Below are 13947 nucleotides of genomic sequence, written 5' to 3' on the forward strand. Positions count from 1 at the left end.
TCTATTGCACTTTCCAGTTATCAGTAGGTGGAGAGTGAAATTAAATCAAATATTTGGAAATTTATTGCAAATTGGGAGCTCACATCTGTGAATACCCAATGGATGGATTTTTGAAAACATGATGTGTTGCTCTTACAAACGGTCATTGATTCCTGTTTCTTGGAGATACGTATGACTCTTTAGAGTTCTACAATCATATACTTAGTTTTGTTTCATTTAGAAAGGAATTTATGAGAAGTAGATAGAAGTGGTTACACAAGAATGCAAGGGCTGAAAGAAGAAAGAAGGAAGTTGTTGAAGAAAAAGCCCAAGTATTCTGGCTGATGTGCATCACCAGAGGGCAAGTTAAGCTTAGATTATCCCTGATGTTACATTAACCTGATCTCAGATTCATTTTCCTTATCACAAACTCTGGGGCAGAACTTGCCCCTACAACGGTATATCCCAGGATGGGTCTCTCCACAGAGCTCTGCACACTAGCGCCTGTCCGAGTAGCTTATTTGCTCAACCACCACAGGATCCACCAGTTTCTCACAAATGTAAAATTTGTACTCGCCACAGCGTGCACTGTCTATGTTTGCACCTTGAAGCCACACACAATCTAGGAAAGGACTTGAGCTGGCTCGTTGGATCTGAAACCTGTGAAAAAATAGAAGAGATATTCATCATCCCGTGGAAAAAGTCACAGGCTAATACAATTCCCAACTGCTGCTACCTATTTGACCCACAATAGCATCCAAGCTCTCTGATGGGGGCTGCCTGGGTTGATAAGTGAATGAGTGATGGGTAACCTGTCTGCTGGCAAATAAGCAGGGGGACAGGTGATTACTGAGTGGCAGTTAAAGGTTGCCGCTTCTGGCTCATAACAAATATGTCTGGACGTGGTCTGCTCCTATCTGTGCAGTGACTTACAGATCAGGGGAGAAAGCAGATCCATCTTCCCACAGCCAGGGCTCCTTGGCTCTGTCGCGAGACAGCCCAATCCAGAAAGAGTAGGAACTGTAAGACTGTGATGATCGCATTGTGAAGTCCTGTATGGAAATAAATGCAAAGCCTGTGAGTCATATCCCTGCTTCAGTCATAACGGCATATGATTTGGAGAAGGAGAAAGGCAAATGAAAGCGAGCGGCTCACACCTGAGCATAAGAGACTGTTTTGTAAGTGAATCTGGGCAGTGCCTCCTACTCCTGGCAGTCAGTGCTGTTTTGGAGATAAGGAAAATGAATGTGCTGAAAGCTTTCAGTAGCTCTCAGCTAAAATGACAGTTGAGATAACCGAAGACTGTACATTAGCTGGGTAATGGGTGTAGGATAATGACCTCCTTCCAACACCCCAGTTGCATAAGTCAGGCAGGAAAAAGCCTTCGCATAATTTGCTATCATGGTACATAGGAAATTAAAAATACAGACAAAACCACAGAGTTCAAGACATAATCCCATTGCCATTAAGGGTCTGGGTAGAAATCCCTTCACAGCGAAGATCTCTTTGGGCTGTGCTTTATCTGCTGCTTCATCTACAATGTAAGTGTCAGAAAAAAGATATGGATCCTCTTCTGCTCATGTGGGAGAAGACGCCAGGGAGCAGGCCAGGCCAGCAAGCTTTCTAGTTGTGGACAGCAAGAAGCTGAAGGCCAGGCTTCTGATATTTGCCAAATAGTTTGCTCCAGCAAGAAAACAAGAGTTGCCAACCAGTACCAGCTCAGTTACATTTGCCCTGAGATGGGATGAGGATCTAGGTGTAGACGCAAGCTGGTGTGTCTCAATTAACTCCCCTGAAGTCAGTAGAGATAGACTAGGGCAGGTGCAGCCACAGTGCAGGCAGAGGGGCTCCAAAGGGGCATGGACAGTTTTTGCCACTTGGTCCAGAACACACATGTCATAGCATATCGCACCAGTGGAAGGATGGCATGGCTGTGCAGGCTATAGTAAAAATGCAGAGTGTATAATTAGAGAGAGAGAGAGAGAGAGAAAAAAAATAATCTTTACCAGCTCTTCCTTACTCTCTATCTTAAGAAGTCTGGACTCCAGAGCAGAGCACTGAGCCTTGCTTTCTTGCCAAGTTTTCCATTCCTTTGAAAAGTGGTAGCAGTTCTCCCCATACTGTAGCCAGTTCTCAGGACAAGGAATACATTTATGTCCTTCAAAACAAAAGAGCACCTGATCAGGTTTATCAGTGACAGCAGTCTCTAGTGGTATAGTGGATCCCTGCAGGATCACTAGAACAGTGCAAAGCCTCTCTATCACAGAGGAACAACAATTTCTCTTTCATTCTGCAGCTAAATTCATGTCTTCATTGGAGACTTAATAAACCCAGTTGCCAGAAGACCAGAAAAACATTTCCAAATGAAAACCAGAAAAACAAATAATAAAGATTTTTTGAATCTGATCAGCAAACCTGGAGGGTGCTAGTAATAAACAAATAGAAGAAATTTTGGAAGGTTGAACCATGTTCACAGAGACATGGATATAGGTGGACGTAAAAGGAAACCCAGATTTCAGTCATATGGGTATGTCTCTATTCATGTGAACTTACTTATAACTTCTTGTGAAGAACATCAGGGCCAGCCCTTCCCTGCTATATGCTTTACAATGCATTTTATACTTAAACTTGTCCGGTAGCATTTCATCCTTGCTGTGGATTCAGTGTGCAGGTGTCAGATAGTGATGGCCAGTCAAAGTGAAAGGTGATGAGCCCGTTGTGCTTAAAGAATTACCTTTCTGACAGCTGCACTTTGACTCTTTCTGCCACATTATTCTGTTAGCTGCCTGCTGGGACCCTGAGTAATACTGAAGCCAGAAAGAATGCAAAATGTTGGATTTTTCTTTCACTCTTGCACCGTTTGGGGAACTCCATTTCTAGTTGGAAAGTGAAACAATCACAAGCAGCAAAAAGACCTGCCAGACAAAATATTTTGGAGATCTCTCGGAACTGGGTCCCACTATAGAGTGAATCATGTTTGTTGCTTTACAGTTCACAGGATCTTTTTGTACTGTAACAAACCAGTGCCAGCTGGGAATGCCAGGACTTCATGCTGGATGGCAATAGATAACACAGCACAGTGCACTTGACCCTTACGTGTAGCTTCTGGTTTGTGTTAAATTCAAATGCAGACGTTTATGTAGAAAATAACCTTGCCACTCTCTCAAAAGATGTGAATTTATTATGATTCTCTTACTTCTGCTATATGATAATCTAGCACATTCACCTCACCCATCTTTAAAGTTTCACACCATTATTTTGCACAAGAAAAAAAATACCCTCAGCATATAGTCTGTAAACTGTTAAAGTCAGTAATTACAGTCCCATCTGGCAGAGAGCAGCAGTGTTTACACTGCTGCATCCACTACTGCATAACAGAATGAAGCTGTCTTGAGGATTCAAAGCATTCCAGACAATTAAAGCCAGTAGGAATTTTCCATCAAAATTTTTAACTATAATTCACTGAAACTGACTGTGAAAGAAGGAATGGCGGCATCAGTGAATTTACCTATTAGAAACACTTTTTTAAAAAAAAGGCGTCATCATCATGGTATTTTCCAAATTAAAATGTTTGGTTTAGGGTATAAACCAGCTCCATTACAAAAATTCAATAAACATACTTCAGAAAGACTGATACTTAAAAAATTATCAAAATGGAAATGCACTCTTTTGATTGGCTCGGTTGAAATTTATTTTTAAATGAAATAATTCAGGGCAATTTTAGAGATTTTTATTTTTTCCTTCTAATGTGGTTAATGACAGGAAAAAAAAATCAATATGTGGCAACCAGAATGTGATGAAACCACCATCTTCCCACCACTATGTACCTCTGGAGGTGGCAAGTTGCTTTACAGTCTCTGTCAAGTTCAAATTCTGAGCCTGGAGGAGCTCCAGCTGCTGGTTGAGGCTTTCCATAATTGCCTTTTGCAGGGTGAAGTTTTCATCCCTTTCATGCACAAGGTGGCAGACCAGGATGACTTGAATCACAGCAAAATAAGAATGAAATTGTTCTATTAATATTAAAGCTATACTGCTCGATGTAACCTGAATAAACTTACCAAACACACACGTACCTCCCCATGACTGAATATACTTGGCCTACACATACAGTTTGTACACACTTATGAGCAAGATGTCATACATCCCAATTTCAAAGACTGGGAGATGTCTTGAGTGGGTAAACTCTTCCAGCAAGGGACATTTTTTTGCATTATTAATCCCCCAGGCTAATCCTTTTCCTTAACTGATTTCCTAGTCTTTCAGTTGTTCATACTGTACTCTGAGCATCCCTTCTGCGACCATACTTACACCTGGCAGCCAAGACTCCTGCAGCTGCCACTGAACTGAGGCAGAAGACCCCAAGCGCCACCATAGTCAGTCGCCAACAGGAAGATGGACTGGGGGAATCTGGGATAGACAAAAAGGAGGAAAGCGGCAAGAACAGGAACCTCTCATCTTTGTATCTGCAGCTCCTATGTTGCACAAGACATGACCAGTAGTCTGCCCAGCGAATTGTTGAGTTTCAGACCAGTATGTGGTATTACATTATAAAAATTGTTCCATCGTTTGGCCGTGGCCAGTCCTCCTTAGGAGCTGGGGGGCTGGGAAGTGAGCAAGCCATGGAGACTAGCTTAGCCAGGACCTTTTAAGAGAAACAAATTGGACAAATAAAGCTGAGCAGCACAGAATTTCATACATGGGGAAAGAACATCAAGGAAGTACTGGTGCTTACAAGAAGGCTGAAATTTTCATATGCAGCCAGGTGTTGGGCTATTTTCACTTTTGAGTGCCTAACCTGCCAAATCGGGAATTAATTCACTTTTTCAGAAAATAATCTCAGGAACAGCCACCAATGAAAGCCAGGCCCCTGCAAAATAATCTGTAATTAGGGCATACAGATGTGAACAAGACCACATACCTGCAGTTGCACAGGAACAGTTTCACACCTGGAAATGCACTCACCCATTCTTGCAATGTGGGCAAATGCAAACACCCATGTGAATTTACACAGTCCCAAAACACAGAGGTAAGGGTTGTTTCCAATTTACGACTTTTGTGTTCTTTTACTAGACTCCAGTACAAAATTTCAACGGGAATACTAATATTATGTTGAAGTTACCAACAAAAATAACTGGCATATCAGCCAGTGGTATTTCTGCCTTTTATTCCCTGTGTTCCGTAACCCTTTAAAGAGCTCTTTAATCTACTAGATTATAATCAAATCTATCAAATTAATCTCCAGACATTTAGTCAGGCTGGAACATAATATCCCCTTGCTTTCAAACAGAGTGATTCTAAAGAACTAAAGCATAGCACAAAGAATATAGATCTGGGATCAGTCACATTCCTCCCTTCCTCTGTGAAGCTATGTAGCATAACTTTTATGATTTTTTAAGTACAAAAAGGTATTTGTCCATCTATTCCTTCCCTTGAGAGAAAACATTTTTTCTCTAGCATTTACTTCATTCAATTAGTCAGATTTAAATGAGTAAAGCTGAAAGACTTTTGCAAGTTCCCTTAGGCAGATTACTTCACTAACTTTCAGGAGCTGACACTTAATGTCTAACTGGAACATGTTTATTTTTACTTAACTGCACCCCACAACCTTAATTATATCTCTCCTCTCAAATGTAAACATTTTTCCACATTCTCCAACCTTACATTTTTTTAAATCTCCTGCTTTTTTTCTGTCCCTCCAATTTCTTAGACAATTTGAGTCCTGAGGGCTCCCAGAAGCCGAGATGCAATATGCAGGTGACATCCTCCTCTGAGCATCACATGAAAAATGTTCTCCAAAGTGAGAGTTTGCCTTGGAGAGAACTGCCCCCCAACACTACCACTACCTTTTGCTCTGGCAGTCTGGAGCTCCTGGTCCTGGGATTTTTCCAGTGTCATGAACCTCAGGTCTGCGTATGTCACTTCTTCACTTGTCATTTCTGGCAAGGTTACAGGAGAATTCAGAAGTTTGGTTGCTCCTACAGGAGAAACAGGGATAAGGTTCTGGCTGGGATCAAGTGAACAGTCAGTGTCATCGGGAGCCAAGAGACTGATTCATGCAAAAGTCAGAAGGGAATTTTTGGCTCATACTAAAAGATTTCATGATACAGTGATGCTTGGGGCTGTTTACATGCAGCAGAGTCCCAGAATAGTATTTAACTCTCCTCTGTGCAAAAATGAAATGGGGCATGGAAATCTCAGAGTTCTCAGTTCCTGGAATAGATGTATAGAATTACCCAGTTTGAGGGTACATCTTTTCTGTAGAAAGAAAAAGAAGGAAGAGCAGAGCTGAAGAGGAAATGACATTAATTTTGGATTAAGTCTAAACAATTCCTTGGAGTTTTTCAGCATCAGGGGGGTTTGTTTCCTGGCTTTACTATACAGTGGTTAGTATTCAGTAAATTCAGCCAGAAGGGTTCCTCGATCTCTAAAGTGGCACAGGAGGACTGGAGGTAAAACGAAGTGAGAAACATACTGATCGCCTTTGTTTATTGCTTCTAAGCACACCGCACTTGTCCCAACGGAGTAGCACACAGACTTGCCACAGCCATTGCCCATTCCTAGGACACAAAGAAATGAATCCATGCTTGCCAGCTGCCGTTCCAAGTATGTCTGCACTGTAAAAGGGAATGAGCTGAAGAAATCTGATGAACTAATGGGGAGTCTGGGTAGAAAATTCATGTACCAGAGTATGATGCTGTGCTCCTGGACTAGCTCCGGCCTGGAAGCAGTCCAGGCAAAGTCACACGTGATAATCTCTGCCTTTTAGCAAGAGTGATTAACAGAGCACAGCAGCATGCCATTGCAGTAGGGCTGCTGCTGCATCCAAGAAGGGGTCACCTCTTGGCTTGAGTGCCTGCACCATGCTCTCTTGAACTTTGAGAACCAGAAATAAGATGGAGAAAATTATCTGGTCTCATGTTTCCTGGTATTTCTAGGTCTGCTGGCAAAATGACCAGAATGAGACCTGAACTTTCAGTTTTATTGCATATGGCTCTACCGCATGCAGTCCAAGAACTGCTGGTCTCACCAGCTGTTAACTCGGGAACAAGGATGAGCACCAGGTAGCACAGAATACTACCCCCCAGCACCACGTCTCACCGGGGGCTTTCCCAGCCTCTGCCAATCCAGGCTGCTGGAGATCAAATCTCCCTGGGTACAGGGCAGAAGGCATTCCCAGGCTTTTGTCTTACAGTGGAAAAATTGAGTGCAGTGACTTATACTCTGGCATCTGGGCAGATACATATAGAGCAACACATGTTACTTTGCAGGAGTACCTTGCCCTCTCTCCAATGAGCTGCTGCTTTTGAACCCTCTGTCACATTTTCTGTCAAGTGGAGGTAACAACCCTTGTGTCCTCAGTTGAAACAGCATGAAATGTGAGAGGGAAATGCACGCTTCTTTGTGTGCAGTTTATTCAATAATGATCTCGTTTTATTTTACAAGCAACAGAGCCCTTCTGGATTATCATCATCTAGTATAAAATACATGAAAGCTTTGATAATGTCTTACTACACCTGCAAAAGTATCAGAGGTCCTTGTGAGCCCCAAAGGTGTCCCCATATTTTACATTTCCAAATGCCCATGGGGAAGTATTGAGTATGACTAATCAAGCTGGCTCTAGTGGAATACTCCTTTGAAGAGTAACAGGGAACAAGCAGCAATTTCTCAACAACTTCTAAGAGCAGTACACAGTATTTCTTCAGCTCTTTAAGAAGCTTTACTCCTAGTTAAGGTCATGCCACCTAGGAAATAAAAGTTAGAACAGGCTTGACATGCATCCCTTGGTACAACCAGAACAGGGAAGCAGAGAGGATAGAAGTATTTTCTGTCCATACCACAATCTGCTTTCTGTGGTGTCCAAGGAAGGAAATGTTCAAATCACATAGCTTACTATGGAGGGGGCACTTAGATTTTAAACAATGACAAAGAACAGCAAAAAGTCAATGACAGGATATCTTTGTTTGTTTTAGCAGTTTTCTGATCACATTTTTTAAATCTTTTGAAAGGTGGCAAGGGGGAAATATGATGGAGAAAAGTCACTTCAATATAACATAAAACAAATAAAAACAAAATATTGAGATAATTGAGGCAAAATACCAGGGGAATATGGAGAAATTTAAACCATTGTTGGATAATAGGCTAGCAGGGCCGTAGGTGGATTACTGGAAGCACAGTATTAATGGCAATGCCATAGAAATAGAAAAAGAATGATCAATAAGCTTCAGCAAGAATGACTTATTATATGCTTTTGGCAAGGTCACTGTTTTACGTCACACTGCTGCTTTTACTTTAGAGAAATTTTTTATCACTTTATCTACTATTTCTCCAGTTTGAACCTTCTAGAATTTGAAATTTCCATGAGATTGCATTTCAGTTAAAAATCAAGTGATAAATAAAAAGCCCTTGAAAAACATTGGTAATTGGCACTTCTTTTCCACATTGAATCCCACCAGTTTTAAAAGCTGTACATACAAGAAAAGGTATTTTACAGTTCTGCTGGGTCTTTTCTTCTTAAACTCCTATAATACGCAAAAGAATTTAAGGAGAAAAAGACAAAAAGAATATTAGGAAATTCCCATGTAAATATGAAGCAAATAGCTCACATTTTTATGTTTCTTATTTGTCCAGCAGGACTCAGAAACCTTTGTCCAGTAGCAGACTAGTTTAGATAGATAAATAGATACATAGATAGATAGATAGATAGATAAAGAAGCACATGCAAAGGCATGTTTATACTGCACCACTACTTTTATAATTAGAGAATGGTAAATGGGTTTTAGCCTGCCTTGGGAGAATACATCATGTTCATGAATCCATTGGTTCTGCTCTGCAACTCTAATATGCATCACCAAGGCTAATGATTCACCAGTTTAATGTGAATGCATTGAGACTGCAACATGGGGCAACAAGTTTCTCTAGTTGCTGCCCTGCCCTTAACATACATTCATGCACCAGTCCCAGGTGGTTCCCAAATACACATAGTAATACATTACTGCAGAGCATTTTTTTCTCTCTCAGCTAGTCAAAAGAGAAAGACAAGGTGAACACAATTATATTCATGTAATAACACTCTGAATAGCCATGAGCAGTAACAGAAATCTAAAGCAGTTCTACAAGGGAGAGAAAATTAAGGGATCATTGAATGGAACCTAGTAATATAATCAGCTGCAGGACAAATAGTATCCAGGATAGAAGAATCAACATGTATTCCCTGTGATGTAAAGTATTTAGGGGGACTTGGCTGGCCATGCAGGAAGTTCAGGAGTGAGACCTGTGAGTGAGCAGACTGGCAGTTGCAGGAGTGATACCATAGCAGGAGACTACTAGGTAAGAGGGATGGTGGCAGAGCCTTAAAATGGGAGATAAAAGAGGTATTGCATATGCATATATATATATATGCATACATATATATGCATATATGTGTATATATATGTTGCATTCATACACATATACACATACACATATACATATAACTATATATATATAATGCTGTATATCATTATTATATTGCAAACTCTTTCACTTCAGCAGGAAGATCTAGCTTGTAACTTACACTCTGGATGTTGATCATATAGCTAAAGTCAATAGACTGGGTCCACAGAGGTAGGACAACGTGAGTGCAGGGACAGGAGAGGTACTGGAGGAGGAAGAGGAATCTGAACTTCATTTAAACAGGTCAATAACATAACCTTCAACCCATCCCCCTCAGGGTAGGGGCGGGGAGAGGAATAATTGGGAATGAACAAACTCAGAGACCCTTTCTGCTCAGAGGAGGGAAGGGTCAGGTCTGCAGAGATCTCATGATGCCCTTCACTGAACTAGTTCAAATCTAAAGTAAGAACTTGTAGCCACCGCTTTTCTCCTGATCTGGCTGGAAGGCTTTAGCGATCCCTTCAAAAGAGGGAGAGAAGCAGGCCAAGAGAATAACAAAAGGAGACAGGCAGAAACAAACAGGAATTGCAGTGAAAAAGAGGGAAAGAGAGAAAGCAAAAACCTGAAGGGCAGAGAAGGATAGACCCAGAGGAGGACAGAAAGAGCAGAAAGAGGGGACTGGATTCAACGCACAAGGAATCTGCTCCTTCTTCTGGTCAGTGGACTGGTGAGGATGAACTGAAACTAGAAAGGACAAGAAGACATCAAGCAGCTTGATACACCAAGAGGCCACAGAACCACCCTATGGGGATGCATAACCAAGTCATGATCTGCTTTGTTTTAGGGTGTTTCTTAAGGGTAAGTCACATCTCAGGTTCCTTTTTATGGGGTGTCTGCTCAGTTATGGAGTTACCTTGGAAAGATGGAGAGGCATTAGCAATTGACAGTCACAATAATTTCTCTGATATTAGAAAGTACTGGACACATAAAAGGTTCTTAATATTTGAGCATGAAGAAGGATCTACATCTGTAGCATGACATAGCTTGTGGTGGGGAAAGGGAAAGCTGTGGTGAGGGTGAAGGTAAGTCAGGGTCTGTGCTGGGAACAGGGCTAAGAAGGATTTTAATGACTATGGGAAGTTAAGATATGAAACACTGCAGTTGGTATCGCAGTAACTTCAAATCTACAGCAGAATATATGATGGAAACAACAGAAGATAGACACCAGTAAGTCCTTACCATAGGAGATTCAGACTGGAAATAGTCCAGGTGACAGCAATAAAAGTTGCATATAACAAAGACTTAATTCACTCTAGCTGTGTCTTGTTTGGTTTTCTCCTTCTAGTTCCCCCAAGCGAGAGGTGAGCAAGGCTGTCTCAACACAGAATTGTGAGTATTTGTTGATCTTGCATTCTTTTAAGAAGACAATGAAGGACAAAGGCAGTAGTGGACATTGGTGTTATGACATGGTGGCTGACATTTTCCAGAAAAGCTCACTTTAATTGCAACTATTGAAAACTCATATAAAATTTCCGTTGCTTTGAATGTGAAGTGTATTATTTACTCAACATACTGATCATGTGGTACTGTTCCTGCTACCTATTTGGATAACTGTAATGGTTAAGAGCTTTCTGGTGTAATTTTATTGACTGAGATTATAAATTTGGAATTGACCTTTCCTTGAAAAATGATTTGAAATATAGTGCTTTGGTGAGTGTTCTTCTTGGTGATGTCATTTGTAAGAATAACAGAAATTAAGACAAAACAAAAGTGAAAAATTGCCAAGGAGGATTCTTTTTTGACTAAAAAAGGGTCTTTAAAAATGCACAGGCAAGTCTACTAACTAAAACTAAAGGAACACACAACACAGCATCCAAAATGTACCCACAGGGCCAGAAAGAAATCAAAGAGAATGTCAGAAAAAACAAAGCAAAAGATAACAGGGTTGGGCAGACAGAACTGTGAAAAAATATATAAAAGAAGAGAAGTTCAGAAATTATAACATGATGCAGATCCCTGAGGTTTGCTAACAGAATTGGGCAGGCACAAATATCAGGGGAAAAATAAAAAGATAAAGCCAAAGAGAAGGCAAACTCACCTCACAGGGAGATTGATGAGGTTGGACAACTGTCTCTCCATGAAGCACAGCAAGTTTCTCATCATTGTGCCATTTAGAAGCTGGAGTTCAACTGAGGAGTTGAGGGGAGCTGGGAGAGGATGCAGTAGGGATCTTCCCATTTATTTGGCATTCTGTGGCTGACTGTATGTTTTACCCTCTTCTCCTCAGATGTTCAGGTACAGAGTGGGACCGTTTGTGGTATATCTGGTAAGATGGCATATGTTTACTTTAAATATCTGCATCACTGGACAATTCCAATAGCAAAGAGTGGGATAAATGTGACCCGCTCAAGTGTGATACCACCCCCACTTTCCCTTGGGACACTAATGCTCTACGGTAGCAAGGCGACCCCTTAGCTATCGCATCGTCCTTAACAAATGTTGACTTGCCAGCCTCCTTTTTCATTCCGCATATTAATTTAGTCAGGTGAACAATACTAATAAAGCAGCCATGGCACAATGTGCCTTTTAAAAGGCCCATTTTAAAAGTAATTTCAGTCTGATTCCTTAGTAATTCTCAACAGAGTGAGATTAAAAAGGACGGTAGTTGTTGGACATCTATAAGGCTGCATTAGTAAGAGTATAGCCACTAGATTGAGAGATATGATTTTTCCTCTCTGCTTGTCACTCATGAGGACACATCTGGAATATGGAGTCCAGTCTCAGCCCAGTCTTGGTCCCTCAGTACAAGAGAGATGTTGACAAACTGGAGCAAGTCCACTGGAGAGCCAATAAAATGGCCAGGGGTCCAGAAGACATGATGTATGAAGAGGGGCTGAAAGGAACAGGTTTGTTCAGCCTGGAGGAGGTTAAGGGGGCAACGTAATTGCAGTTTTGCACTACCTAAAGTGGATCTAGAGAGAAGATAGAGACAGAGTCTTCTCAGAGGTGCCCAGCAGAAGGACCTGAGGTGACTGGCTAAGACACATCCAGGGAAATTCTGATTAGACAGAAGGAAAAATGCTTCCCCCAAGGGTGGTGCAGCACTGGAACGGGTGCCTGGAGGGGATACGGGATCTCCATCCCTGGACACTATTCAAACTCTGCTGGACAAGGCTTCAAATGACCATGTCTAGCTTTGAGGTTAGCCTTACTTCAAGCAGGGAGAAACCTTAAAAGGTCCCCTGCAAACAAAGTCTTTCTGTTCTAATCCTGTGTCCTCTCCCTTTCCAGGCTGGTGGTGGTGATCGGTGGGCTGCTGCTCCTGTGCGGCCTGGTTTCTGTCTGTGTGAGATGCTGTTTTTATTGCCATCAGACAGGGGAGGAATCAGGTCCTCAGCCCTACGAGGTCACCGTCATTGCTTTTGATCATGACAGCACCCTCCAGAGCACCATTACCTGTGAGTTGGCTTTGACAGAGGCTGGGGTCCTCAGCACACCTCAAACTGAGGGGTTGCACTGTAAAAAGCCCAGATTGCAGCACCACAAGGCGACACCCAGAGGGAAGTTCGTGGCAGGAGGCGGTGAAGGCAGCATCTGTACATAGTACAAATTAAGGTGTTCACCAGGCTGCACGTAGCAAATGCAGCCAGATGGTGAGTCAGCTGTGAGACATAGTTGGGTAGAATTAGGGCAGTTACAGGCTTGAGTGGCATTTGAGGAAGGAGTAATTGTGGGATGTTGCTGATGGGGTTTCACCACCCCCCTCCCCTCCTTTTAAGGAAGGATGAAGGGGCAGGAAAAGGAAAACATTCAGGCTGTGGGCAGAGAAAAGCCTGTGTGCTGCAGATATCCTTGTCCTCCTCTAATCGCATGGTGCTTTCAGGATGAGGCAAACAGCTTTTGTCTCCTCCCTTTCAGCTCTCCATTCCGTGTTTGGGCCTGCTGCCAGGAGGATATTAGCGGTGGCACACTCCCATAACGCTGTGCAGGGAACACCACCCCTCTCAGCATCAGATACTCCTCCAGTCTACGAAGAAGCTCTGCACATGAGCAGATTCACAGTCGCCAAGGCAGGGCAGAAAGTGTCAGACTTGGATCCAGTGCCAGAGGAAAAACTGCAGTCACCTGCCGAGGGCAAGGATGCCCAGCCAGCCCTCCCAGGACACTAGTGCCTTCTCTTACTGAATGGCAAATAATACAGAATAGTTACGTGCAGAGACTAATTCTTCTCAGCAGGGTCAGGAGTATCAGATTAACCTCCTTAGTCTAATGAGAAAGGGAAAAAAAAAAGACACTAAACTAGTTTCAGATCCAGTATATTTTGATGGCTCCTTTTGATACCTCTTTGAGATAATCAACAATTGGCCTTCCCCGTGTCCATTTATTACACACACACATCACTAGTATCACCCTTTGCACAAACAAGAAGGCAGCAGGATCAAGGTGCTGAGCCATTTTGCAGGCTAGTGACCTGCAGGGAGATTGCAGATGCTGTCTCATTCTGCTTGCCTCCAGCCTAAGTTTCCTGGGTATGGCAGAGAGATTTTCACAACAGGAAAAAGATGGGCATATGAGAAGGTCTTAATACCTAATAAA

The 13947-nt window shown here is 42.2% G+C and overlaps 2 protein-coding genes across 2 annotated transcripts; one reads left to right on the forward strand and one right to left on the reverse strand.

Moving 5' to 3' along the window:
* Positions 1 to 476: 476 nt before the first annotated feature.
* Positions 477 to 7150, reverse strand: LOC137664064 (C-type lectin domain family 7 member A-like). The gene is made up of 7 exons (XM_068401789.1): positions 7078 to 7150; positions 5823 to 5954; positions 4288 to 4386; positions 3807 to 3956; positions 1986 to 2137; positions 913 to 1031; positions 477 to 639 (listed from the first exon to the last, which is right to left on the reverse strand). Exons 1-7 carry the CDS (start codon positions 7148 to 7150, stop codon positions 477 to 479), a joined length of 888 nt encoding a protein of 295 aa, XP_068257890.1.
* Positions 7151 to 10155: 3005 nt separating this feature from the next.
* TMEM52B (transmembrane protein 52B) lies at positions 10156 to 13520 on the forward strand. Its single transcript, XM_068401790.1, has 5 exons — positions 10156 to 10209; positions 10697 to 10740; positions 11639 to 11677; positions 12643 to 12809; positions 13270 to 13520. The coding sequence occupies exons 1-5, from the start codon at positions 10156 to 10158 to the stop codon at positions 13518 to 13520; spliced, it is 555 nt and encodes a 184-aa protein (XP_068257891.1).
* The last annotated feature ends 427 nt before the right edge of the window (positions 13521 to 13947 follow it).

The sequence above is a fragment of the Nyctibius grandis genome, chromosome 5 (assembly GCF_013368605.1).
Source record: "Nyctibius grandis isolate bNycGra1 chromosome 5, bNycGra1.pri, whole genome shotgun sequence".
NCBI classification, from domain to species: Eukaryota; Metazoa; Chordata; class Aves; order Nyctibiiformes; family Nyctibiidae; genus Nyctibius; species Nyctibius grandis.

What these genes read in the sequence shown, in the direction of transcription:
- LOC137664064 (XM_068401789.1), bottom strand. Translation starts at nt 7,150, where the DNA reads ATGCCTTCTGCCCTGTACCCAGGGAGATTTGATCTCCAGCAGCCTGGA. An exon ending in AGAGGCTGGGAAAGCCCCCG is followed by an intron (nt 5,955 to 7,077) that starts GTGAGACGTGGT and finishes TTTCTCCTGTAG; the next exon opens with GAGCAACCAAACTTCTGAAT. An exon ending in TAGAGAGTAAGGAAGAGCTG is followed by an intron (nt 1,032 to 1,985) that starts GTAAAGATTATT and finishes ATTTCCATACAG; the next exon opens with GACTTCACAATGCGATCATC.
- TMEM52B (XM_068401790.1), top strand. Translation starts at nt 10,156, where the DNA reads ATGGGGATGCATAACCAAGTCATGATCTGCTTTGTTTTAGGGTGTTTC. An exon ending in GGCTGTCTCAACACAGAATT is followed by an intron (nt 10,741 to 11,638) that starts GTGAGTATTTGT and finishes TCTTCTCCTCAG; the next exon opens with ATGTTCAGGTACAGAGTGGG. An exon ending in CCTCCAGAGCACCATTACCT is followed by an intron (nt 12,810 to 13,269) that starts GTGAGTTGGCTT and finishes CCTCCCTTTCAG; the next exon opens with CTCTCCATTCCGTGTTTGGG.